Source organism: Taudactylus pleione, unplaced genomic scaffold, assembly GCF_031769625.1.
Source record: "Taudactylus pleione unplaced genomic scaffold, aTauple2 ptg000372l, whole genome shotgun sequence".
Lineage (NCBI taxonomy): Eukaryota > Metazoa > Chordata > Amphibia > Anura > Myobatrachidae > Taudactylus > Taudactylus pleione.
In genome coordinates, this window is record NW_028284773.1 from 8,262,078 (window position 1) to 8,289,946 (window position 27,869).

The 27,869-nt window shown below is 45.0% G+C and overlaps 1 protein-coding gene across 2 annotated transcripts in view; it reads left to right on the forward strand.

Moving 5' to 3' along the window:
- CCDC50 (coiled-coil domain containing 50) overlaps window positions 1-27,869 on the forward strand; it is a 107,908-nt gene that overhangs the window by 14,334 nt on the left and 65,705 nt on the right. For both annotated transcript variants that reach the window (XM_088444807.1, XM_088444808.1), the window contains exon 2: window positions 17,996-18,058. In XM_088444807.1, coding sequence (XP_088300933.1) covers window positions 17,996-18,058 — 63 coding nt within the window. The remainder of the gene's footprint in view (window positions 1-17,995; window positions 18,059-27,869) is intronic.

Here is a 27,869-nt window from a genome sequence, read left to right on the forward strand (position 1 = left end):
TTTTGTAACAGGGGACTGCTCAGACGGGTTCCGGACTATAGATAGACAGTAATTATATAGACACCATATGTTAGGGACAAAAGTCAGACACACTAAAGTTCGACATGTAAAAAGGTCGACAGGGTTAAAAGTTTGACACGAAAATGGTTGCCACAAAAATGGTCGACACTTTATTTTAATTTTTTTTTATTTGTTTGGTTAGGGTTAGGCACCAGGAGGGAGGGTTAGGGCTAAGCACCAAAAGGAGGGTTTGGGTGAGAGTGAAGATTAGGGCTAAAAAACTAAATAAAAATTGTCGACAATTTTAATGTGTCGACCATTTTCATGTCGACGTTTTGTACCTGTCGACTTTTTTACATGTCTAGCTTTAGTGTGTCTGACTTTTGTCCCTGTAACTATTGATTGTCTAACATATGAGGCCAATTGGTTGAGTTTTATCTTCAAAATGGGGAAACCGTTTTGAGTCTGAAAAAAATGCGCGTTTGCTCTGTTGTTTTGTTCTCGGACTCTATTATGTTGGCCAAGTTTAAAAAGTGTGAGAAAACGCTCACATATTCTAAACTCTCACCTTATTACATTTGGCCCCTGTTGTCTATCTAGACATTGTCTATTGAATTACTGTCTAGCTCTTATACCACACCCGCTCAGGCAGTCCTAAGCTTTTATTTTATTTTCTATGCTGCGACTCCATCTACCTCTGCCGGGCCTCAACACCAGTAACCGGGCTGGTGATTGCGGCGGGTCACGGCTGAGCTTGCTAGCAGCGATGCTGGGACCCAGACTGCAACCGGACACGCGGAGATGTCAGGTAAAGCGATTCCTTGCTTGCAGGGTATCTCACACGCAGTTCTTGTTTCTGGTGCCGGAGACGCACCGGAAGCCACTGCAGTCAGGGCCCGGAGCGTCCGCATCCTCACTAGACCGCTGTGGCTTTATCATCTGACGCCGGGGATCGGCAACAGGCGCTTTTGCTGCCATGAGGCCAGCGTATCCAGCTGGTTGATGCAGCTTAAGGGAGGTAGGCGTTCCCCCCCCCGGCAGCTCCTACCCTGACTCAGACGCAGAACCATCAAAAGTTTTTGCACGTCTGAGTTGCTCCGCCTACCCTCCATGTGTATATTACGTGAGACTCTTTTGGTCCACTACCGATGCGCTGCTGTAGCTGTTTGTTTCAGGAGGATTTGGGTCTCCCTGTATACCTTTCCATTGGATAAGGTATATAGTGCTCTATATCATACCATTCCTTGGTTTGTGGTGTTGATTTAGAGTTTATTGTAATTATATTACATATGCATTGTATGTGACTTTTTGCTAGCTGCTGTATTGATACTGTCTGTCAATTATAACTATCAATGTTTTTTTTTTCTCTCTCCATCCTTGTGGGGTGGAGGTTTTTCTTTGGGTACTTCACATTCACTAAGTATTTGAAGGTTGTCACATAGCATTGCATGTACTGCCTTTATCTTAAACATGTCAAAGGATAAAGGGAAACAGGAGGTGGCGGCCCCTGTGCTGGTTTCATGTAAATCCTGTATGGCCAGATTGTTCCCTCCAGGAAGTAAACTGGACTGGTGAGGCACAACACACAAACCATCCTTTACCTGTCACTGTACAAGAGCCATCTTGGGTGTCCTCTTTGTCCCAGGTAATGAAGCAGTTTTTGGATCATATGGCTGCTCCCACACTGCCTCCTTGGATGGGGTGTCCACAGCATGCCATGTTTGCACATCCTGGAAGGATGTTTATAGCCATTCTAGTCAGAGTATGGAACCATCAAATGTTGAAAGTAGACCGGTAGTTACTAAGGCGCATAAGCGCAAGTTATCTTTTTATCGGTCTGCTCAACATATGAATTCAGACGCATCATCAGAGGAATCAGATGATGCGCAGGGTTCTTCTCCAGGGTTTAGCTCGGGATGAGGAGGACCATCCTTCCACAATGGATGTTCCTCCTTTGGTGAGGGCGGATAAATTAGTCCTAGATATTCAGGATGGTGAACCAACTCCTAGTAAGTAGGCTCCAATGTTTAAACACCACCGGAAGGTGGCCAAAACGGAGTTTCCTATATCTGAGCAGCTCACTGAGCTGATGAAAGAGGCATGGGGTAACCCGGACAACCTGTTTTATGTGAATAAAATAATAACTTAGTTGTATTCTTTCCCAGCTTCTGTATGTACTAAGTGGGAGGTACCTCCTACTGTGGATGCTCATGTGACGCACTTAATCAGAAATGCTATATTGCCTATTTTGTCAGCATCTTCTTCTCTGAAGGATTCCAAAGATAGAAAAATTGAAGCATGTCTTGAAAATATTGTTTTATCGTCTGGAGCGGTTACTCCAAAGCTGTTGAAGAATGGATGAGGGCATTGGAAGATTCTGTACCCGATGCTACCAGAGAATAGATGATGTATATCTCTCATATACGGGAAGCGGTCTCCTATTTTGGAGGAGCTGCAGTAGATGCTGGAATTTTCGCTTCTAATACATCAGCAGCTTCAATAGTGGCACGCAGGGCCCTTTGGTTAAGATCCTACCTAGAAAGCTGATACAGGATCAAATAAGGCTCTGGAAGTCTTACCTTTCTATGGAAAAGTACTTTTTGGAGCACAGTTAGATAAGATAATAGCTATCCTGGCAGCATCAAAGTCAGCAGGTCTGCCATCTACGGCTACAATAAAATCTAGGCAGGTTTATTTTTGGCCCTTCCGTCCTCACGGACGAGAAAGAGATCAGTCTTCCTCTAAGCCGTCTAGTTTTCGCAGGACAACAAGGCGATAAACTAAGAAGTCTGCGCCGGCAAGACGTCCAGCTTCTAAACTGGACAACAAACCCTTTGCTTGATGGGGCGGGCCTCCTCCTGGGGGATCCCAGGGTTGGAGGCCGATTTCTTAAGTTTGCTGATTACTAACATGACATCAAATAACAACAGTTGCCTGGATCCGAGAAGTGGTCTCTCAGGGTTATGCCCTCACTTTCAGGAGGCATCCTCCCCAGAAAAAAACTTCTGAGCCAGGTAATCTTTTAAGAACTTTAATTTATGACACAGGTAATAGAACTAATGAAGAAGTTTATTAGGTTACTTCTGTGCCCAAATAAGGAAATACCGACTGGATCACTTTGTAAATCATTTACCTTTTTAAATTTGGTTTTCAATTGTGTTTTGGGAATTATTGTAGGCTGTTTCTGGATTATTTCTGCCAAACTCCCCTATCCCAGTAAAATTATATATAAGAAAAACAAACACACAAAAAAAGTTTTTTCGGTCATTTACATGATTATGGTGACATCCAGTTACAGATGTTTGTAGTATCTCCCAATCGACCATCAGTAGTAACCATGTAATGAAATAATTTTGTTGGATATTCTATAAATCTATAATAATATTGAGCTATGCGAATACTGTGTTCGACCTTCTTCACTGACAATCTCAAGGTCTCCTAGGTACGTTGGCTCCCTAACTCACAGTTCACAGTCCTGACACATGACTTGCACCTTAAGCTGGGTACATAGTTTGATATATATTCTGCGATGCATCAGAACGATCAACATTATTACTTGTATTAGAGCCACAACACAATGGGTGTGTTGGGTGGTGGTCCTGTTTAGAAAACCCAAACGAGATCTTCATAAGAACTTCTGAACCATCTATTGCCTCTTATCCAGTTTAATAATGTAATATAAACTACACATGATTCAGATTTGTTAACTTCTTTCAGTCCTCAAGTGTTTAACTATATAGCATCTGTGTTAGTCTACTCTAACCACATAGTAATTCTTATGCATTCTAACGAAGACCTAGATATATATTGCCAAATGCAGATTCATTTCCCCCTCTCCCCATGTTACACACAGGTGCTTGTACTGAGTTTCAGTCCAGCTGTTTGCACAAGCTATACTGTTTGCTTTGGTATCTATAATGTGAATAATTTGTAATCCATTACTGGTACAGGTTGGTTTTGTTTTAGTAAAGATCTATCAATATATTTAGCATATAAGGACAGGTGGGGCTGTCGCATTACCTTAAGCTGGGAGAACACCTCACTCTTCATGTTGCTTACTTTGCAACTGCGATGCTGCAGCTTACCACCTTATAAGAAGCCAGATATACCTCTTCTAATAGAGCTTTGTCCTCGCAGCATGGACTGATCAATACCCTAGTGCTGGGCTAGCAGTGCGGTCCAGCAGGTGTCAAGTAAAGGGAGGTTTTCTGGGGGTATTTGCTTAACAAAATATAAAATGTTCTTTAGCAGAAGTTAAAACCCCCTTTTAATAATAGACTTTAAGGGGCGTATTCAATTGGCTGTGAGATTTTCACCACAAAACTTTAAGCGACCAATTTCTTGATTAATGCGGCTATTGCGACCAAATTTTGATCAACTCTGCTATGTGCACTCCTGATTATCGCACTATCCAATTGCATTGGCGCAAAAAAAATTTCTACAAAAAGACCACAATTTTTTTTAAAAAGTGGGGTAATCAGCCTGTATCCTAAAAAAAAATTAGGATAGATTTTGGATAACATTTATCAATGTCTGTTACTGTCCCAAAGAAAAATATTTTTGCACTTTTAAAATGTTTCAATTGGCTGAATTGTTCTTTTTTAAAGAGCAGTGAAAGTGTTTTTTAAATAAGCGCTGTACTGTATTTAAGGTGCATAAAAGTGTCAACAAATTGATTTGAAGCCACTGTAATTAAAAAAACAAACAAAAAAAAAAACATGTACAGTAACTCCCACCTGCAATGTTTAAATCACCCGTCCCAAACATACTGCACCCCCTCATATATCTGTCCCACATCTTTTAACCAATTGTCCTGCACTTTGCAGAATTTTACCCTAATAATGACATTCAATTAAACTAAAAACTTCTAATTAATTAATTGATCGTTAGGGGTTCTGAACCACGTCCCGATCTTTTTACCTTTAAAATAACACATTTTCCCAACTTTGCACCTCCTCTGAAGCGTCAAGAAAAAAGCCTAAAATTCACACTGCTAATGGAATAGAGAGAACCTCGCCCCTGTCCAAATTTTCTTGCATCATATGGGGGGAGATGGGGACTTGCGCCCAATTGAATTTGCCCCTAAAGAAGAAATATTGGGGTATAGTTGTGCATCTGCATAGAAATGGATTTTCTACTCTGCTCATTTTCCCGGTATAATCCATAAAGGAGTAAATTAAATTAATATGCTGCTAATGAAAATTACAAAAAATAATAGTGTGTGTCCGTCCTGAAATAATCTTCTACCACTTAGCCAGACTAGGCTATAAAATAAATGCATAACAAATGTTCTGTGTATTACAACAAACACTATTTTACCATCTTTCTTGCCAAGAAGCTCTGAAATCCCCTTAGTAATAAAAGGGTTAAATTAGGCTAAATTCAAGGAAAGACAATGTTGATGCACAGAGTACAGTTGCAAATTAGAAGCAAATGGGCTGGGCATAATCAGGGGAGATGTGCTGCATACTTTACATAAATTCTAATTCCTACAGTGCCTCCCTCTGCTGTACAGATGGGCTTCAGCTGTTCCATCTGACTACTTACACAAAACAAAGACAAATATCATGTTAACTCAGTGTAGGTAATCAAACATGCAGAATTTTTATATGTATATGGAAAATGTGAGAAATAGGGATTATATGACATGTTATGCATTTTTTTTTTTTACGTAAATGCAAAGCTTTACATGGAAAGCTTTTAACAATCAAACATGTTTATTAGTTTGTGCAGTTACTTTGCAATATGTGGAGAGAATCTCTCATCTTGGAACTGTTATCACTTCTATGTAGATTTTAAAGTTCAAGAAATGTTTTGTCTTTTAGTACGTACCACTAAACTTCATTTTATTTTGATTGTTGATGTACTTCATAGGCCAGTGGTACCCAACTCTGTCCTCAAGGCACCCTAACAATCCAGGTTTTAAGGATATCCATTCTTGAGCACAGATGACTTAATAGTGCCTCATCCATTTTGATATAACCATCTGTGTGCGGCCATTGGTATCCTTACAACCTGGACTGTTAGGGTGTCTTGTAGACTGCGTTTGGGAATCACTGGCATAGGCTAAAGAAAAAAAAATTAAAATCATAGACTTTCTACTTCAGGGTCCATAGGGTATCCACAGGATACCTTGGGGTATAGGTGTGACGTCAGTCGCAGGGCACCAAAGAGTTAAGCTTTCAGCCTCCCAGGATGCACTAGGTCCCCCTCCTATACCCCGCCCCCAGGCCAAGGCACCTCAGTTTAGTTTGGTGCCCGGCCGGAGTCGGGTGCACCTGTTGGAGTGGGGGCTAGAAGAGCCCCTGAAGCTTATTCTTCATGCAGCTGTGGCTGCACAACTGGATGAACAGCATGGACAGTCAGTCCTGACGTCCATGCTGTCTTCCCTACACCCCGCCGGTACCAGAACGCCGGTACTGATCCGGGGATGCTGGTGGGCGTCTGGGGTCACAGCTAGCGGTGACCCCAGATGCTCCGGACCATGGCCGGATTCAAGGGGGACAGAGGTAAGCAGCGGGGTCCCGCGGTGGGTCCCCGCTGATCACATGGTCCTAAGTCCCCAGACAGGGGGCTCCCTGGGGACTGGCTGCAGCGTGGAGCCAGGCGACCAACCTGCGCTTCCACTACCCCCTGGGACAGCGGACCGCAGCAGAGCGGTAGCGCTGCGGTGTCCCAGGGGTTAAATGCATGCCAGGGGAGCGCGCCTTCCCTGTCTCACAGCCGGCGCCTCCCCCGCTGCACACAGCCCTCTCTGCACTGTGCTGACTGGTCCTGTGTCAGCGCTCCTCCCCCAGGCCAGCTTCTCTCTGCTCCTCGGCGGCCATCTTCTCTGCAACGCATGGTGAACGCTGCTGGAAGTCTGGAAGGAAGCATCGTGGTCTGGGTCCCCCCGCATACCTCTCCTCCGCTGTGGCTCAGGTCTGTGTATGCAGCGCTGTGTCCTACCAGGCCCTGTGTCTGTGTAGTTGAGTGATCAGCGCTGTTAGTGCAGGAATTGTTATTTCTCTGCATTGTATGTGACTGTGCTAGCGCTGCCTGTAACTATTCTTCACTAAACTGTCAGCTTTATTACTGTCCCTGTTCTTTCTGCTAAAGCCCTTGCGGTGCGGTGCTGCAGGGTGGTCTCTCGCCTATTTAATACTTAATTGGTGAGAGAGGTCACATACGTGGTGCCATCATGTCTGAAAGTGATTTTCCCCTCCGGCTACAGTGTACCACGTGCAAAGTACCGTTAGCGGAGGGGGAGGGTAGCGCGGAGGGCCTTTGCCGGCAGTGTTGTCCATGGCGCGGCCTATTACGGTTACAGCACCGGTACAGGAGCCGCCCTGGGCTTGTTTCGCTCAGGCGTTAACAGCTTTAGTGGGCCAGTTAGCTCCGCAGCCCGCGTTTACTCCGATGGGTTTGTCCCAGCAGTCTGTGGTGTCGTCACCCATGCAGGGGTTCCCACGACAATTGGTGGTACCCCACAGTCTCCCTATTTCCCCGCTCCCGGGTTCTCAGGAGCCAGCGTGGGTTAACTCCCTGACGAGTTCTTTACAGCACTTGTCGGATGTATTGCAAGGGGAGTCTGTGATGCGGCCTCATAAAAGGCCGGTGGCGTTTCTGTCCGCTCCTTATGAGGATGACGAAGGGACGTCTGATGATGGGGAGATTCTGGATCCTTACGATCAGGAACCTTTCCATACTAAGGACGCTGATGCTAAGTCCAAAGTATATATTCCTGGACTTATTCGGGCGGTCCGCACAGCCTTGGTGATTGAGGACGAAGTTCCCCCAGCGGCTAAATCTAAGTATGCCTTTTTCAAAGATGTGAAGGGCGATGCCACAGTCTTTCCTCTTTCGGGTCAGTTGGTGGACCATTTAGAGGAGGCGTGGAAACAACCTGGCAAAAGATACCAGCCGCAGAGACGCCTGGCGGTGGCTTATCCGTTCGCGGATAATTATTTTGCTAAGTGTGAATCCCCTCCACAGGTGGATTCTCACGTGACCCGTCTTGTCCGTAGTGCCACATTGCCGATGCCATCCATGTCCTCCCTTAAGGATGCTACGGACCGCAAGGTAGAAATCTGCCTGAAGTCCGCTTATTCCCTTGCAGGGGGGGCAGCACGGCCGGCTATGGCCATTTGCTGGGTTGCCAGAGCGATGGAGCGCTGGGCGGATTCATTAGAGGCTTCTTTTGAATCCGACTGTCCGGCCGAACAAGCGGAGTTGATTGGCAATCTCCGTGATTCGGCCACCTACATCAACGAGGCGGCTCTAGACATTAGTACTCTGGTGTCTAGAATTTCTTCAGCAGCGGTAGCTGCTCGTCGCACCTTGTGGCTGCGATCCTGGAAGGCGGACGCAGATCCAAGAAAGGTCTGGAAGCGTTGCCGTTTACCGGAGAAGTTCTCTTCGGTCCGGATCTGGATAAGATTGTGGCCACGCTGGCGGCAGCCAAATCTGCTTGTCTCCCGTCGGCCGCTGCTCCTTCTGGTTCTGGACCATCGTCCTTTCGGTCATCTAGGGCCCAGGGCAGGCCCAAACCACAGTCGTTTCCTCGACAGGCTGGCCCTAAGAAATCGGGCAAGCCCCGGAAACAGGCATGGAGTACCAGACGTCCGGCCCCCAAGCCAGATGACAAGCCTGCGGCCTGACGGTCCGGGTCTCCCCTTGGGGGATCCCAGGGTGGGAGGCCGCCTGCTGCAGTTCTCCCGGTGTTGGTCGTTCACTACGACAGACACTTGGGTTCTGGAGGTGGTCTCTCACGGGTACGCCCTCTCCTTCCGGCACAGACCCCCGGCTCGATTCTTCACCACGGGTCTACCATCAGACCGGAACAAGGCTACGGAGCTGCGGAAGGTATTGCACACTATGCTCCAGGCTGGAGTTATAGTGCCTGTTCCATTCTCCCAGAGGGGCCAGGGTTTCTATTCAAATCTATTTTTGGTACAGAAACCCAATGGGTCATATCGTCCGATTCTCAACCTCAAAGCACTCAACAAGTCTTTGCGGGTCCCGAAGTTTCGGATGGAGACCCTACGGTCCATCATTCTGGCGCTGGAACCTGGGGACTACATGGTGTCATTGGACATACAGGACGCTATGGCGGTCATGGCGGCTTCTCTGCGGCTGCAAGGAGTCCGCATGTTGCCGTACTTGGACGACCTGTTATTGGTGGCAGGATCTCCAGAGCTCCTGTTACACCACTTGGACCTGACCATTGCACTGCTGCAACGGCACGGCTGGCTAATTAACTGGCAGAAGTCCACTCTAATCCCGTCTCGGAGGATTCTGCATCTTGGAGCCTTATTGGACTCGGGACAGCAAAGGATCTTCGTGACGGAGGACAAGATCTCTGCTTTACAGTCAAGGGTGCGCAGTTGTCTGCACAGCCGCCGGGTGTCCTTACACTCGGCGATGAGGTTACTGGGCTCCATGGTGTCGGTGTTCGACATGGTGGAATACACCCAGTTTCACTCTAGACCTCTGCAGCACCTGATCCTGTCCAAGTGGAACGGGCTGCCTCAGTCTCTGAAGTTCCAGACGATTGTGCTCACCCCGGAGGTTCGCCTGTCCCTTGCGTGGTGGTTAAAGATGACCCACCTCAACAAGGGACGTCCGTTCTGGGTTCCAAATTGGGTCCTGTTGACAACGGACGCCAGTCTTCGGGGCTGGGGAGCAGTTTCGGGTCCACACTTGTTCCAGGGCAGGTGGACACCGACAGAAGCGGAGCTTCCAATAAATATCTTGGAACTCCGTGCGGTCTTCAATGCTCTCCTGCAGGCACAGCGGTTTCTCCAGGGTCACCCGGTGCAGGTCCAGTCGGACAATGCTACCACCGTGGCCTACATAAACAGGCAAGGAGGAACTCGCAGTCGGGCGGCTCTCGTAGAGGTCTCTCGGATCCTGGTTTGGGCGGAGCGCAATCTTCCGGCCATATCAGCGGTCTTCATCCCGGGAGTGCTAAATTGGGAGGCGGACTTTCTAAGTCGCCAGGACGTTCATCCAGGGGAATGGTCCCTGCACCCGGACGTTTTTCAACTACTGGTGGACAGGTGGGGTCTTCCAGAAATCGACCTCATGGCGTCCCGGCACAACAACAAGTTGCCGGTGTACGGGTCTCGCACAAGAGACGAAGGGGCGTCTCTGGTGGATGCTCTGTCCGTCCGGTGGACGTTCAGGTTCGCATACCTGTTCCCTCCGGTCTCCCTTCTTCCACGGGTAATCCGGAAATTCAAACAGGAAGGAGGGACGCTCCTGTTGATAGCTCCCGCGTGGCCCAGACGGCACTGGTTCTCAGACCTTCAGGGTCTGTCCGTGGACAGTCCTCTGCGGTTGCCGCTACGACCGGACCTTCTGTCTCAGGGTCCTTGTCTTCACCCGGACCTGACTCGGCTGTCTTTGGCGGCGTGGCTGTTGAGACGGCCATGCTGAGGTCCTGGGGGTTTGCCAGCTCTATGCTGTGTACCATGTTACGAGCTCGGAAACCGTCTTCCGCGAGGATATACCATCGCGTGTGGCATACGTTCTTCCAGTGGTGTCGACCGAGAGGTTATGCACCGCGGGAGTTTCGTCTGTCTCGGATTCTCGCCTTCCTGCAAGCGGGACTAGATCATGGGCTTCGCCTTGCTTCTTTGAAGGTACAGGTTTCGGCCCTATCTGTCTGGTTTCACCGTAGGATTGCTACAATCCCGGTTGTGCGCACCTTTATGCAAGGTGTTCTCCGTATTCAGCCGCCCTTTGTTCCACCTGTGGCGCCTTGGGATTTGGCTGTGGTCCTGAGGACTCTCTAAGGACCGCCGTTTGAACCACTGGGCTCAGTGGATATTAAATGGCTAACAGCTAAGACTGTTTTCCTTCTGGCCGTTGCTTCAGCCAGACGTGTTTCTGAGTTAGGGGCTCTTTCTTGTAGACCCCCTTTCTTGGTTTTTTCATGGGAACAGGGCAGTGCTCCGCACTCGGCCCGAGTTTCTTCCCAAAGTTGTTTCCCAGTTTCAGGTTAACGAGGAAATAGTTGTTCCGGCCTTTAACTCACCGGGTCTTTCCATGGGTGAGGCCTCTTTGGATGTTGTGCGGGCCTTAAGGACTTATGTGGACCGCACTTCTTTGTTTAGGAAGTCGGACGCTTTGTTGTCCTCTATGGCTTCTGTAAAAAGGGTTGGCCTGCTTCAAAGCAAACTTTGGCAGCCTGGATCCGTATGGCTATTTCTGAAGCTTATCTTCATGAAGGCCTACCGGTCCCTCCTTCTCTGAAGGCTCATTCCACTAGGTCTGTGGGTCCTTCGTGGGCAGCTTGACGTGGTGCCTCGGCAGTTCAGATCTGCAAGGCTGCTACGTGGTCTTCTGTCCATACCTTCGTGAGGTATTACAGGTTTGACACCTTCGCCTCTCAGGATGCTTCCTTCGGGCGGCGGATTCTCCTTTCTGCACAGGAGCGTCCCCACCCTTAAAGGATACTGCTTTGGGACATCCCCAAGGTATCCTGTGGATACCCTATGGACCCTGAAGTAGAAAATATGAGATATGGTAAGAACTTACCCTTGTTATCTCTATTTCTACGAAGTCCATAGGGTTCCACAGGACTCCCGCCCTGTCGCACCTGTGCTGCAGATGGGCTTTGCTCTGGTCACCGGTTTTCCGTCTCCCTCTGGTGAGAATGTGATTCTTGTATGTGTCCAGATCTTTGTTCTCTCTCTTCCTTCTCCTCCTCCGGCCTATGGCTTGGTAACTAACTGAGGTGCCTTGGCCTGGGGGCGGGGTATAGGAGGGGGACCTAGTGCATCCTGGGAGGCTGAAAGCTTAACTCTTTGGTGCCCTGCGACTGACGTCACACCTATACCCCAAGGTATCCTGTGGAACCCTATGGACTTCGTAGAAATAGAGATAACAAGGGTAAGTTCTTACCATATCTCATATTTTTTATATATTATATTTCTGTGAATATTGCACAATTTATTAAGTTGATAAATTAGTTAAAATAATGGATTAAAAATGTAGAACTACCAAAAATAACCAATTTTCAGACTGACCAGTTGCAGTGCTATTTACCTTGTGTGCTGTAGAGCTACATAGCTTATATATGGTCCCCAGGGGCTGAATACAGCATTGATGAGCTGTATATCAAAATTTGAGGTAGTCTCAGCAATCCCTGCTGTCACAAGGACTTAACTGTGCAGGAGCAGTTAGTGTTCATTCTAGCACCCTGCACCTGTCATAACCCATGCAGTTCCTCTTTCTTGCCTGGGGTGTCACACTCTGCTCTGGTGCTTCTAGCACATTACTGATGCAGCAAACTGAGATACAGGCCAGAGTGTGCTAGAAGCACCAGAGCAGAGAGCGACACCCCAGGCAGGAAAGAGGAACTTCACGAGTTGTGACAGGTGCAGGGTGCTAGAATGGACACTAAGCAGCTCATCCTAAGAAGACTCCTGTGCTCTGCTTTGTAAGGGTGTACCGGTATGAACCACTTCCCTAGTACTGGGTCACCTGCAAAGGTGGTAGTTCTGTCTTCTGTAGTATGCACAGATACCTTTCTTCTACCTGGAAGCCTACAGTACATACTACAACAAATACCTTCCAGCTGTCCTGGTTTACATGGTAAAGACCCAATTTAAGGGCTCTTTCCTTTGGAACAGTTTTCTCCCTCTGGTCAGAAAATTGATGGGTATATCATGGTAACTGCACCTTTCTATAGCAGAGCAGTGCACGGCAATGAATAGGTGATATGGAAGGAGGCTGGGTAAGTTGAAACCTGACGATTCAAAAACACTAGGCTCATGTCTGGGGGTGAGGAGGGTATCACACCTCCATTGTGATGTGATAATGCTCCCTTTCCCCACTCTCTCCAAAGTTGGGAGGTATGAGGAATCTAACCCATCTATGTTTACACCCATGGAAACATTGATAACAAAGTTAGTGGAATGTGATAAATGCTAATGTATGGGACACATCATGACAATAGCATGTACTTATATTGATTCATAGATTTGTAACCATAATCATGGTTGTATGATAACCCTGATGAGCACCATGTATTCTCCTGCATGTTTTCTTCCACTTGGGTTTCATCATCTTCAAGAGGTGACTGCTAATCACTTAACTTGGAGCTTGATCCCAGAGTCATAAATTTCCCTAATTAAATATGTCAGGGAGGAAGACATACAGTATGGCCTTGGCAACATGTATTCTGTAGCTCCCACTTACTAATCAACAGCAAATGTAAAGCATAGTCTATAGAATCTGCTACTGTTTGTTCACATGGGGCCCTCTGTAAAGTAGGAGACACCAGCAAATTAACTTTTTTTTTTTCCAAAATATTTATTTTGTACATTTAACTGATATAATAATAAAACATATACCTTACCAAGTAGTAGTTTTAAACTTTGTGTACCATTTAGGAAAACTAAAAGAAAATTCTTCTGAAATTAATAAAAAAAAAAATAAAAAAAGGTACTTTGTACTTTTACATTTTAGATAATACCTGTTTGCATCAGATAGTGAGTGTGCTTAGAAACTAAAGCAAACTTTCTATAAGCAGCAGGTGTTCAACTTTTATTTTTCAGTTGCAGGACTGCGGTTGTACCTATTTTTCTTAGCACTTTCCTATACAGTTTTATTGATTTAATTAAATGTAGAAGACTTATTGTGATCATATTCTTTTTAATGAAAGTATAATCATTTGTCTAATACACAAATGATACATTAATATAAAGTTACTCCTCTTTCAAATTAGTTACATATCAGGATATAATTGACGATTCTCTATTTGTCACCAATTGCTATAAATTGATAAATTTAATCTCATGTGTCAACACATATCAGATTGTAAATATTTATTTAAGTTTAATTCAAGAAATTTGTATAGTACATGATTTGGGGTGTGGATTGAAAGATCTACAGTAAAAAGGTAGACCATGTCTAGATAGACGCCAGATGTTAGACAGTAAATAGGTCGACAGGGACAAAAGGTTGACACAAAAAAATGGTCGACACGTGTATATTTTTTTTCCAGTCCTAATCATCACTCTAACCATCCCGGTGACTAAACCTAACCATCGGGGTAGGTGCCTGACCCTAACCCTCCCTCCTGGTGCCTAACCGTTGGGGTGCCTAACCTTAACCCTCTGGTAAGTGCCTAACCCTAAAAAAAAAAAAAAAAAAAAAGTGTTGACCTTTAGTCCCTGTCGACCTATTGACTGTCTAACATCTGGTGTCTGTCTAGACATGGTCTACCTTTTTACTGTAGATCTTTAGACCAGTTCCCCATGATTTGGTAACTTGTATAACCACCTTTAGCAGAATTAACATGAAAGTGATCATTTCCTGTAGGAGGTTATATTAAATCGTATTCCAGTATGTGGATTTTTGCTCTTTGAGAGTGTTTGTTTATGCATAGATCCCACCACAGCATCTCAATGGGGTTAAGGTCTGGACTTTGATTTGTTCATTCAAAAACCTTTTGTCTCTCCAGAGAATGTTTGTTCAAGGAAACTTACAGTGCCTTGCAAAAGTATTCACCCCCTTGGCTTTTTACCTTTTTTGTTACATTACAACTTGTAATTTATTTATTTATTTATTTATTTTTTTAAAGCATTTTATTAATTTTTCAATAGTACAAAATAAAAAGTATTGACATTGGGACCATACAATTCGTCATCAACAGGTAAACACTGCAAGAATAATACAGCGTACAAACATAAGGATGACTCAAGAAGCAGCTAAATGGCAAAAGTACTCCGCATGGCACATTCATGTATCAGTAAAAAAGTCTTCGTGGTCCATAAGGCAGAAGTCCCAACAAGAAGAAAATACTACGGTGATCCTGCATTAGCATGGGCTGAAGCATAACACAGGATTGTGATATGGAGAAGCAATACTGTATATGTGAAACACAAGTTTTAATGACCTGTATAACACAAACCAATACCAGCAGCACCATCAAAAAACTTTATTTTTTTATCTGAATTTTATGTAATGGATCTGCACAAAATAGTCTAATTTGGTGAAGTGAAATGAGAAAAATATATATAAAAAAATCTTTTATAAATAAAATTCTGAAAATTTGCATGTTCATATGTAATCACCCCCTTTGCTATGAAGCCCCTCCAAAAGTTCTGGTGCAACCAATTACCTTCAGACGTCACATAATTAGTGAAATGAAGTCCACCTGTGTGAAATCTAAGTGTCACATGATCTGTCAGTATAAACACACCTTTTCTGAAAGGCCCCAGAGGCTGCAACACCACTAAGCAAGACGCATCACACCATGAAGACCAAGGAGCTCGCCATACAAGTCCCGGACAAAGTTGTCGAAGTACAATTCTGGGTTGGGTTATGAAAAAAAAAAAAAAAAAAATATCCAAATCTTTGATCCCCCAGAGCACCATCAAAACCGTCATCAAATTGAAAGAACATGGTACCACAACCTGACAAGAGAGGGCCGCCCACCAAAACTCACTGACCAAGCAAGGAGGGCATTAATCAGAGAGACAGCTCAGAGACCAAAGGTAACCCTGAAGGAGCTGCAGAGTTCCACAGCAGAGACTGGTGTATCTGTGCATGTGACCACAATAAGCCGTACACTCCATAGAGCTGGGCTTTATGGAAGAGTGGCCAGAAAAAAGCCAATACTTAGTGAAAAAAATAAGAAGACACAATTTGAGTTTGCCAAAAGGCATGTGGGCGACTCCCCAAATGTATGGAGGAAGGTGCTCTGTCAGATGAGACTAAAATTGAACTTTTCGGCCACCAAGGAAAACGCTATGTCTGGTGCACACCGAACACATCCCATCATCCCCGCAGTGAAATGTGGCAGCATCATGCTGTGGGGATGTTTTTCAGTAGCAGGGACTGGGAAATTAATTTGAGTTGAGGGAAAGATGGATGGTGCTAAATACAGGGATATTCTTGAGCAAAACCTGTTTGTCTGCCTGTGATTTGAGATTGGGAAGGTGGTTCACTCTCCAGCAGGTCAATGACCTGAAGCATACTGCTAAAGCAGCACTCGAGTGGTTTAAGGGGAAACATTTAAATGTGTTGGAATGGCCTAGTCAAAGCCCAGATCTCAATCCAATTGAGAATCTGTGGTCAGACTTGAAGATTGCTGTTCACAAGTGGAAACCATCCAACATGAAGGAGCTGGAGCAGCTTTGCCTTGAGGAATGGGCAAAAATCCCAGGGGCAAGATGTGGCTAGCTCATAGAGACTTATCCAAAGCGACTTGCAGCTGTAATTGCCGCAAAAGGTGGCTCGACAAAGTGCTTACTTTAGGGGGGCGAATAGTTATGCTGAAGTTTTCTGTTATGTTGTCCTAAATGTTTGATTTAACAATATAAATAAAAAAACACAACTTCACAGTTGTGCATCATTTCATTCACAGAACATGCCTACAACTTCAAACAATCCATTTTAATTCCAGGTTGTGAGGCTACAAAACATAAAAAATGCAAAGGGGTGAATACTTTTTCAAGGCACTGTATGTTTAGCTTAGATACAATTTTGCAAACCATAGTCATACTGGGGTTTTTATTTTTTAGAGTGCTTTATTCTGGCTACCATTGCATGAAAGTTATGCTCACTTCTGGGAAGTCTGGTAACTATCTTCACCGTTCTCTATTTGTAAATAACCTTTTTCATTAGAGAATGATGAACTTCAAAATGTACACTAATAGCCTTACAACCCTTTCCAGACCAATGAGCAGCAAATGAGCTTAGCAGGGTTAGGGTTAGTTTTTTTTTTTTTATATATATATTGGGGGCGGGGAGGTTAGGTTTAGGCACCCCTAGGGGGGAGGGTTAGGGTAAAGCACCACGGGGGAGTTAGGCACAAAGTGGGGGGTTAGGTTTAAGCATGAAGGGGGAAGGGTTAGGTTCAGGCACTAACAGGGAGTGTTAGCCTCCCCTTAACCCTCCCATTTTGTAGCCTAAGTATACTTACCTGACCCCTGTCTGGATACCAACCATTGGGATGCCGCTGTCTGCATTCTGACAGGAGGCATCCTGACAGCCAGCATTACATATCCATTCCATGCCGGGCACCACACTTTCTGCTAAAATGATGACTTCCCTAAGGGGCAGATTAAATTACCCACAGGTTGTGTCGTGCAGTAAAGAGTCCGCAGCTAATTAGTTAGAGACCAGCGAATAGCGATCAACCCGCAAGCAGCCATAGGGTAGCAGTACATGTTGGTTTCTGCTCACATCTCCAGAGGTGCCATTGTATGGGTGGTTCTATGAATCGGAGGGGAAGCAATATGAAGATACAGTGATGTCCTAGCTGTATGTATATTTCAACTCTGATTGTACTTTATGTAGACACATTTCTGCTCGCTGCTTCCTGAGGTGGTGAGCGGAAATGATTAAGTCCGCCAATACTTTAGGCTCCAAACTTCTTTCCAAAAAGTACTTTGTAACTTTGGATAACTGGATGAATCCTGTCTGTCAGCACTTTGGTGTAATGGTTAGCATTACTGCCTCACAGCACTGAGGTCAGTTCCCCACCACAGCCATGACTGTGGAGTTTGTATATTATTCCCGTGCTTGCAAGGGTTTTCTCTAAGTATTCCTACAATACAAATATATTTTGGTAGGTTAATTGGCTCCTGATGTAAAAAAAAAAAATAACACTAGCAAGTAGGTGCTGATGGGAAAACCTTTGGCCAGGTTTGGCCATCAACAATTAGGTTTGTGAAATATGTCATCAGGTCTGGGAGGTTCTGGGATCATTTGCCTGCTGTATGTGCTGTTTTGTAATTGAGAGCTACCTGCAGCTATTGGAGGTAGATTATGCATATAGAACAGTACATAGCTTGATAGCTTGTAGTGAAAGACAGTCGTTGAGGTGTTTAGCATTTATAACCATCTTCTTGCATTATAACTTATCAGTTGTTGGGCAATTTTGAAGAAAATCTTATGCTATTATTTAATGTTTATTATATTTTGCTCCTTTTAAGCCTGTTCCTTTACTCCTAATACATTATAAACCTTATACATTGCGCATATGTTTTCACAGTTTGCCGTGATTTTGCAGTACTGGAAGATCACAGTCTTGCACACACCTTGCAGGAGCAGGAAAGTAAGTAGTAAATTATTACTAAGTCCATGTACTGTGCATTTCTAAGTATAACTTTTATTAGCTAAGAAAGATAATAAATATATATATCATCTTTATATCAGTGCGCGACAAATCCCAGGGGCCAGGTCACCATGGCTACCAGATCTGCTGCCTGGCTACCAGATTTTGCAGTGAGGGAGGGAGGAGATCCTCATCAGCTCTGGCGGAGAGTCGTGCCTATAGTATTGTGGTATTCATATCATGCACAGGAGTGCATGTGCTTAATGTCGCCTGCGGTGACTGCTGTGTCTGTCCCGGCCTGCACTGACTCCTCCTCTCCATCCTGGCCTGCTGTGATCCCTGCTGTCTGTCACAGTCTACGCTGATTCTCCTGTACGTCCCAGCTGTCTATTGTCTCTTATCTCCGGCTACATACAGCTCTCCGTTAGTAGGGTCTATGTGTGGCCAGGGATGGTGGAGCGTCTTCAGGGGGATGGTGGTGTGACCACGAGGGGAGGGGAGTTTTGTTGTACTTTCTGGCACCATTATTTTATGTGAAATGTGGTCTGTTATTACTGGAGATTGGTGAGTGGAGCAGGGGACTTTTGCAGAGTAGTGAGGGAGCCTCCATTTTATTGTATCCATTCAACTGTGACCATTTTGTGGACTAGTATAGTGTGTATAACAGTTGCATAACACACAGAGCTGCGCTCCTTACTCACTCCTGTATTTTTAATTTTTTTTTTGGTGGGGTGGGCTGGCTCCTACAATGTCATCCTGGCTCCTAGATTTTAGAAAAATTTGTCAAGCCCTGATATATTTTTATTATAATTCTATTTGGCAGGTCTAAAATATTCTATATGCAAATATACTTGGGACTAAAGGGATTTAAAAAATATGGTAGAAGTATCTTATTAAAAATATAAGAATCATAATGTTTTAAGACTGTCATTTTAATTTACTTTTTGGTTTTCAAATTACATAATAAAATTTAACAATTCTATGGGGCGATTCAAATCTTCTATTGGGCGCATTAACTAATGGGCGCCCGATGGAGCAATTAAATTGTTGCCTAGCCGCGGGTAGACTAATTTCTGTTCGCTGGCCGTCTCCTGAGGTGGCAAGCAGAAATGTGCAAGAAGTCGACACTTTGAGCCACCAAACCAGTACTTTAGATGGCTTTATCAGCTTTGTGCGGCTAAACCCGGTACTGTCGAGCGCACCTGCAGCATGGGCGCCCGAACAAAGCAACAATTGAATTGCTCTGTTAGGCGCCCATTAATTAAGGAGCACGATAGAGGAATTGAATTGTCCTATATGGATTTGAAAACCAAACTGCCTAGGTGGTGGTGGTTGTTTTGCCATAGTGATTTGCAGTGCTGGAAGTATGATAAACAGGACACACAAGGTAGAAAAAATATATGCAACCATGAAAATAAGCGTATGATATGAGAGCGCGCTTAAATTCTAATAGGGAGAGGGCATATCTGAAACGAGAGGAGTGAGTGTTCCTTCAAGAGGAATTGAGAAAGTTGTCCATTAGGGTGGGCAGTATAGGTCGAAGGTAAGGTAATTTCTAATACATGTGTTTCAAAACTCATTAAAAGATTTGAAGGCTGTGGGAGAGTTCATGTTTGGGAATTTCATAAAGGAATAGTGGCATGGGAGAAGTCTTGTAAACTGGAGTGAGACGTAGTCACCAGAGGCAAGGCAAGAGTCCAAGGTGAATAGAAGGGTCAAAAGACAGATTATTTTGACATGAGATTTATGAAGGGTGTTGAGGACTGTCTTCCAGAAACCAATACAAGTTACTCACCCTATCTACACAGGGATATGCAAAGTAGCACTGCAAATGTGGAGCAGTACAAGAGGAATATTAGCCTTGCTGTGGCATTTAAGCAGAGGTAGATGGGTGAGGGGAACACCAGATAGCTGAAGGAACTGGCAGATAAAGTGGGAGATAATGGGACAACAGATATATTTTGATGAAAAGAGTGCATATTTTGGCAACATTTCTATTCTGAACGTGAGAGACTGGATGTGAAGAATAAAGTAGATGGTGCAGTCAGTGTGACATCAAGGTAGCTGACTTGAGGAACTTGTGGTATTAGTGACTATGAGATAAATCTGAGGCAAGGTGGGAAAATTATAACTTCTGTTTTGGACATGTTGACCTTCAGAATAGCCATGTGAAGTTAGTAGAGGCATATTTGGTTACACAAGATTGTATAGAAGGGAAGAGGACAGTAGAAGAGAGGTAGATTTGTGCATTATCAATATAAGCAATTTAGTTCTCCAAGAGAAACTGTGTACTGTGAGAAAAGCAGAGGGTCAAACACAGAGCTTTGTGAGACCCCAACAGATACTAGAAGTGGAGGAGAGGATTTTTCAGGTTGAAATACTAAAGGAGCGGTGCTGAGTAGGAAGTGAACCAGGAAAGAACTGTCATGAAGGCCAATGAGTGCAAGGTATGCAGGAGAAGAGGGTAATAAAGAGTGTTGAAAGCCGCATAGAAGTACGGGAGGATGAGCAGAGAAAAATTGCCTTAGGCCGCTTTAAGTCGACAATTAATTACTCTTGTGAGTGAAGTCACTGTGGCATTTCGAGGGCAGAAGCCTGATTACAGAACGTTGAGAATGGAATAAGGGGAGGGGAAAGGAAGATAAATAGTTTTACACAAGTCAGTCAAGTAGTTTGGAGGCAAAGGGGAGGGGAGACATAGAACATTAGTTCATGTGAGCAAATTAGTTGGTGTGAGAAGATTAGCTGAGAGATGGTTTATTTAAAATAGACAAGAAGAAAGTATGTTTGAAGGAGCATGCAAATGTGCCTGTGAAGAGAGACCTTTTGAAGAGTAAGGGAGTCGAGATATTGGGAGCGTATAGGGTTGAGAATGGGTGGTTGTAATCTGAGCTTAATGCAGAGACTCTTTGGTTAGTGGAGCTTGAATTGAGGAAGAGTTGAGGAGTGTAGGAGAAGGAGGGTAGAGTATGTAGGACATTATCAAATGATGTGGATTTTTTGTTTTTAAGTAGGTGGATAAAAAATTGATTTGATGGATGAAGGGAGAGGAGGTGCATATTTAGAGTATAAATGCAGGGCATACGTTTCCCACCAATCCTTTTCAAGATGTGCATCAGTGTGAATGCTCCTCACTTCTTAGTAAATTATCTTATGCAATAAATTCACTAACCCGCATCGTCATGTTCCGTCAGAGTAATATATCAATGCCTTGACCTATGAGGTTTTTTAAATTATACATATTGTTACCGTATATACTCGAGTATAAGTCGACCCGAATATAAGCCGAGGTACCTACTTTTACTCAAAAAAACTGGGAAAACTTACTGACTCGAGTATAAGCCTAGTGTGGGAAATGGCAGCAGCTGGTAGTGCCCCCAGTAGTAATTCCCCCTGGTAGTGCCCCCAGTGGTAATCGCCCCCCCTTTCAGTGCCTCCAGTAGTAATCCCCCCCTGGTAGTACCCCCAGTAGTAATCCCCCCTTTTAGTGCCCCCTGTAGTAATCCCCCCCCCCTTGTAGTTCCCCCAGTGGTAATGCCCCCTGTAGTCATCGCCCCCTGGTAGTGCCCCCTGTAGTCATCGCCCCCTGGTAGTGCCCCCTGTAGTCCCCCCCCCCCCCACCCCCCCCCCCTAGTAGAGAGAGATGTGAAAAGATTAAAAAAAAAAAAATCACTTACCTGAATTCCCGCTCCTGGTCCCGCCGCTGTCCGCTCCTCCGGTCGCTTTGCATGGGAGAGACGTCGTCATGACGACGTGTCTCCCATCACCCACTGCGGGAGCCGGAAGATGGCTCCCGCAGTGGGAGCAGCAGCAGCCGTTGAGAGTCTGACAGACTCTCAGCGGCTGCTGATTACACCAAACACGCAGCTGCCAGCTCCGGCGGCTGTGTGTTTGGCAGTGTGTAGCGCTGACCGAACTCCGTCCGGTCAGCGCTACACTTGACTCAAGTATAAGCTGAGGGGGTACTTTTTCAGCACATTTTTTGTGCTGAAAAACTCGGCTTATACTCGAATATATACGGTAATTAAGCTACTGCTGGTCTGTAGCACATTGATTTGCAAACTAGCTGATTCTTATATACAAGTTGAAATAAAAATGTATTCTAAATACTATAAAGTGGTAATGTGCAGTGAATGTTTTAAATGGTCTTATTTATAAAATGTATAAATTTGTTGTGATTTTACATATGGTTTCAACTGTTTCCTAGATGCGCACACCAAAAGCCATTGCAGAACACAGTAAAGAATTAAATTAGTGTCCTATATTTAATATATTCTACATACATTATGTAGACAAAAGTGATTGCAATCTAAATGCATACCATTGCACACAAGTTCCAAATGGCCACTAATGTGGCAGTTTCAACAAGAACACTTCATAGTGTTCATGCACTTGGCAGTTCTGCTGAAACAACAAATGCTTTTATTAGGATGACAATGCCACCTGTCATGTTTCCAGAGTGACTCTGGACTGCTATACAGAAAATTCAGTAACCTGGATGAACTGGCCAGCTCAGAGTACAGATCTTAACCCCATTAAGAACCTCTGGGACGAATTGGAGAGACGGGTGCGTTTTAGGCCAACTCTACCTTCTTCAGTGTCAGTTGGTCACTGGAATGGCAAAACATACCGCCTGCTGTTGTCCAGGAACTTGTGGGCAGTTTACCAAGAAGGGTGTCTGCCCACAAGTTCCTGGACAACAGCAAAGTACTGACGTCAATCAAATCTCATTGTTACATTTGATGTCAGTGTCCAATCACTTTTATCTACATTGTGTATTATTATATCTGGACTAATACATATACATATAGTGTCTTAACAAATATATTTTACATTAAAATCTTAAATCAGATGAACCTTTACATATGATAGTAACATATTGTTCTGATTTAGCATCAATACATCAGTTCCAAAGTACACTGAAGTGCCAAAAGTCATGTGATGGTAGTTTGTAAAGGTAATGGTAGGTGGCTTAACATTACTGTGACATCTTGGAAATGCTCAGACCTGCATCAGTTGTAGTCTGACATCTCGAATGGGGCATAATAAATGGGTGCCTGACAGATGGAACATTTCATTTTATTCAACATTCCTCGTTCTACGGTATCATGTGTGTACCAGGATTCTCCCGTGGAAGGCATTACCATCCACTGTGGACAGCGCAGTGGCCAACTACTGGTGCTTTATGATTGCAACCAGCGATGTCTGGCCAGAATTGTCCTGGGCTCAAATCACATCCACATTCAATGCAGGAGGTACCAGATGCATATCTATCAGGTCAGCGCAGCGTTCTTTAGCTTCCAATGGATATGGGAGCAGAAGACCCACCAGAGTGCCCCTGTTAACGCTACGAAATTGGACACTGTGCCTCACCTGGGCTTGTGACGTCGCTTTTTGGACCCTGGATGACTCCCTGCATATGGCGTGGTCTGATGAGTCATGAGGCCATGGACCCCAGTTGTCAACAAGGCACCTTGCCGGCTGGTGGTGGCTCCATAATAGTGTGGGCTGTATTCACGTGGCATGGGCTGGGTCTGCTGGTCCATCTAATCACGCCATTGACCAGTAACCTCTACCGTTGCATTGCTTGATGACCATTTGCAGCCCTTCATCGACGTCATGTAACCCCACAACTATGGAATATTTCAGCAGGATAATACACCATGTCATCAATCCCAAGTTGTCCAGAATTTGGTTCGAGGAGCATTCTGGAGAGTCCTGACCGAATGATGTGGCCACCACATTCACCTGACATGAACCCAATTGAGCATTTGGAGAGGTCCCAAGATCCTTCATATACAAATATGAGGGAGCTGTGTGGAGCTTTCCAGATTGCATGGGTCAACATCTCTTCCTTCCACTTGTGGAATCAATGCCATGCCGAGTTGCTGCGCTTCGCCAGGCTAGAGGGGATCCTACACAATATTAGGCATCTATCCCATGACTTTTGGCACGTCAGTGTATTACAGTAATCCCAGTATGTAAACTTGAAAAGTTGGTTGGAATTAACTGCAGAACAATAGGCATTGTGAAAAGTATTACAATCTCTCGGGCTGATATTATGTTTTGGGCTACCATTTTATATACTCAAATACAGTTTAAAGAACAATTTTATTTATGTCTACTACAGAAAAACGAATCAACTATAATAGTGTACTATTGTTGAAGTCTGTGTCTTGTCTTCCATATCTTTAATAGTCACATTTTAAATTATACCAATATGATCTAATGTACTCAAATTGAATATACAGTATCTCTCCCTTTCTGAACAAACTGGTGATGTAAAGAAGAAAAATCTCCCAGAATTTAAGGGATAATAAAGAAGATTATAAGCAATTAATTTTTATAGTCTTGTAGAGACCCTCTGGGTGCACAGTCCTAAATTGTATGTGCAGGAGCCCGTCTTCTGATCTCATCAATCAATGTTCTGGATATGCCCACCCAAAGATTCTTAGTTCTGCTGAATTTCCTCATGATATTTTTAAAAATGCTTGGGAACACTGCAATTGCCATTTTTTAATAAAAAATTACCTGTGTTCTAGGGGGTCTTTTTTATTTTTTGCAACTGTTTTTATATTATGATCATCAAAAACATTCACACAGAGCTAAATACACCCTCACAAAGCATGGTGCATTCGATATCAATACACTATTCAATAATCGATTAGCCACAATAAAAAATATACAAATCACACCATATGCAGTAAATTCTTAGAGCAAGGAAGAGAGACGGGGGAAGGAGGGAAGAGGGGGAACCACTCGAGAAAGAACAAGTAGGTAGAGAAGTTACCAAGTGGCTTAATGGCCACCCTGAACATTATTGAAGTGGGAGGGGGAATCTTTGAACAAGAGCCATGGGATCCAAATTGCATTAAACTCTTAATGTAATGGAACCGGACATCCTGAGATCGTCCATAGTCATATAAAACTCAAATTTCTTCTTCAGAGTCAAATGAGAACACAGGGTTGACCCTGGGGTATAGGTTGGGAACCAAATCCGGGCACCACGCAGTTAAAGCTTTTAGCTCCTAGGATGCACTGCGTCCACTCTCCCTATACCCTCGCCCCCAAGCCAGAGGCACCTCAGTTTTAAGTTGGTGCCTGGCTGGAATCGGGTCACCGTTATCGCAAGGGGGCTGATTAGCAGCCCCTAAGCTTTATTGTATGTTTTAAACGTTTATTTACTTTTTGATTCTTTAGAGCGGCAGCGTCTGACTGTCCATAGGATATCCAAGCTGCCGCTCCGTCACCCCTTCGGCACTGAGACGCCAGTACAGATCTGGGGGTCTCAGCGGGACCCCAGAGTATGTACTAGCCGGACTCTGCGGGCGCCCATGACTGCTGCCCTATCGACAGGGAGCAGGTAAGGTCGCAGGTCACCGCTTGCGGTGATCTGCGCATTGACAATGCTGTCCGATGTCTCTGGGGACAGACCGGAGGCGCTTGCAGTGGCGGCGGGCCCCCCTTCCCCCATACCCCGCGTGTCCACTAGACCACCAGGGACTTCAAGATTGGTGCAGGGAGCCGGCGTCCCGGGGGTTAATAGCAGGCCAGGGGAGGCAGCCTTTCCTGTTGTAGCGGCTCCTCCCCTGAGCGCGCCTTTCAGTACTATAGTCTGGCGTCGCTGTGCTTCTTCCGTGGGCCACGCTTCCTCTGAGATCTCCAGGCGGCGATTGTAATGCTATGGTGCAGAGAACTCCTAGGATGGCTGCTGGTCCAGTCCCCCTGCGTACTGCACCGTTTGGGTGAATGTACACAGCGGTATAGCCTTCCCAGACACTGAATCTGGGAAGTTGAATGTAGTGCCATTTGCAGGATATTATATGTAATGTTTATGTATTTCTGCATTGTATGTGATTTATGCTATGCTGACTGTCTGTGCTTTATTCTCTCACCTGTCAGTGTATATCTATCACTTTTCTTTACACTCTGCCCTAATACTGGTGTACTTAGGGTGGGTCTGAGACCTCACATATATTTTTATTTGTCAATATTAGTGAGGTTTGTCACATACTGTTGCGTGCTGCACGTTGCCATATTTCACTTGGAACTGTGTGTTGCATACGCTGACAGTGGGTCCTTGCAGCTAATCTTATCGTCAGTCAGGACCAGTATAGCGCTGCTTAAGATTTACGTGAAGATTGTTAGATAGGTCTGACCAAGAGAGAGAGCACAATACTGCACCCATTTTTGCTATCCTGCAAATCATGCACTGCAGGTAGTAGTGCGGAGGATTTGACTCAGAAAGGGTTATGTATGTGGTGCCATCTGGTGCCGGGCCCCTTACATGACCCCCTTGGGCGGTTTGTTTCTCAGGATCCTGGCCTCCATTGCGGATCGCCAGGAGTCCCCCTTTGTTGTAACTCCCTTGGGGTTATTTCAACATGCTGCCTTTTCGTTTCAGGGTGTCTCACAGTTTTATGGTTTACTCCTGTGACAATCTATCACTCCCTACTGGGGTTTTACACAGTATATGAAATTCCCTCTGGTACCACAACAGTCTGTCATTTTCCTTGCTGGGATTACTGCCCTAGGTGGATGTCTTTTCTACGAAATGGCGTAAGAAACTCCCTGTGGTTACTTCCCAGTTTCCTCTGCCTTCTAACATATGGTGAACTGGATGATGTATTGGGCTCTTTCCCTCTCACACGAGAGGGAGCCTAAATCATGTATTGTTCTTATCCCTGTTTTGGTCCTTCCTAGTTAGAGAGAATGTCGAACCTGCACCTAGATCAAACACCCACACTTTAAGCATTAACGTGTCATCTCCTGTGTCTTCCCCATCTCTGACAAGCGAGTGGATCTCATGGCGGGAGTCTGGCTATCGCCAGATAAGGGGTATCGTGAAAGCGTTTGGCCTAATGATTCCCATTTCCTGAGGGTCATCACAAGTCATGGAAATCGCCTCCTGGGGTGGATTTTCAGGTTACTCGTTTGATTATGGGTGTTACTACGGCTCCCAATCCTGGCTGGACGGATTCTACGGATCCGTAGATGCTAACTTTGCCTGAAATCAATATACTCTTTCAGGGGCTGTTGCCCGTCCCACCATGGCTATCGCCTGGTTGGCTAATGTTATTACATACTGGGCTGATGCGTTTGTGAGGCCTTTTCCCTCCAATACTTCTAGGGATCAAATGTTGCTCACATAACATATGTGGGAGTAACTACGTTAGATGCCAGTCTCCTAACCTTCAAAGTTTCGGCTGCGACTGCATCCGCCGCCATACCCTATGGCTGCGCTTTTGGAAAAGCAGAGCTGTAGATAACATATATTGGGAATATCTTGTTTGGTCCTGACCTTGACAAGATTGTAGCAACATTGGCAGTATCACTAACTGCAAAATTTCCGCCTTCAGTTATACGAGGCCTCGGTCTACATCTGTTTAGTATTTTTGTCCTCAGGGTCAGCCTAAAGTCATGTGTTGTTTTTTTTTTTTGTTTTTTTACCCTAGGCTGTCGGCCTCCACAAGGGCCACCATACCTGGTACCAAGCTGACCTACACATCCAGACGCCCTGCTTCTTAACCTAAGGATAAACCTTCAGCCTCATGGGACAGGTCTTCATCGGGGGGATTCAAGAGTGAGATACTGACTTTTTCAGTTCGCCCAGTACTGGTGTCAAGTCACCTCGGATGCTTGGGTAAGAGTGGTAGTCTCTCTCTGGTACGCCCTCTCATTGCTCGGACAGCCTCCTCACATGTTTTGTTACACAGGCCCTTCTTCGGACCCGAGTAGGGCCTTACAAATCCAGAAAGCTATACAGTCCTGGCGGTAAGCAGAGCTCTTTATGCCAGCCCCACTATCTCAG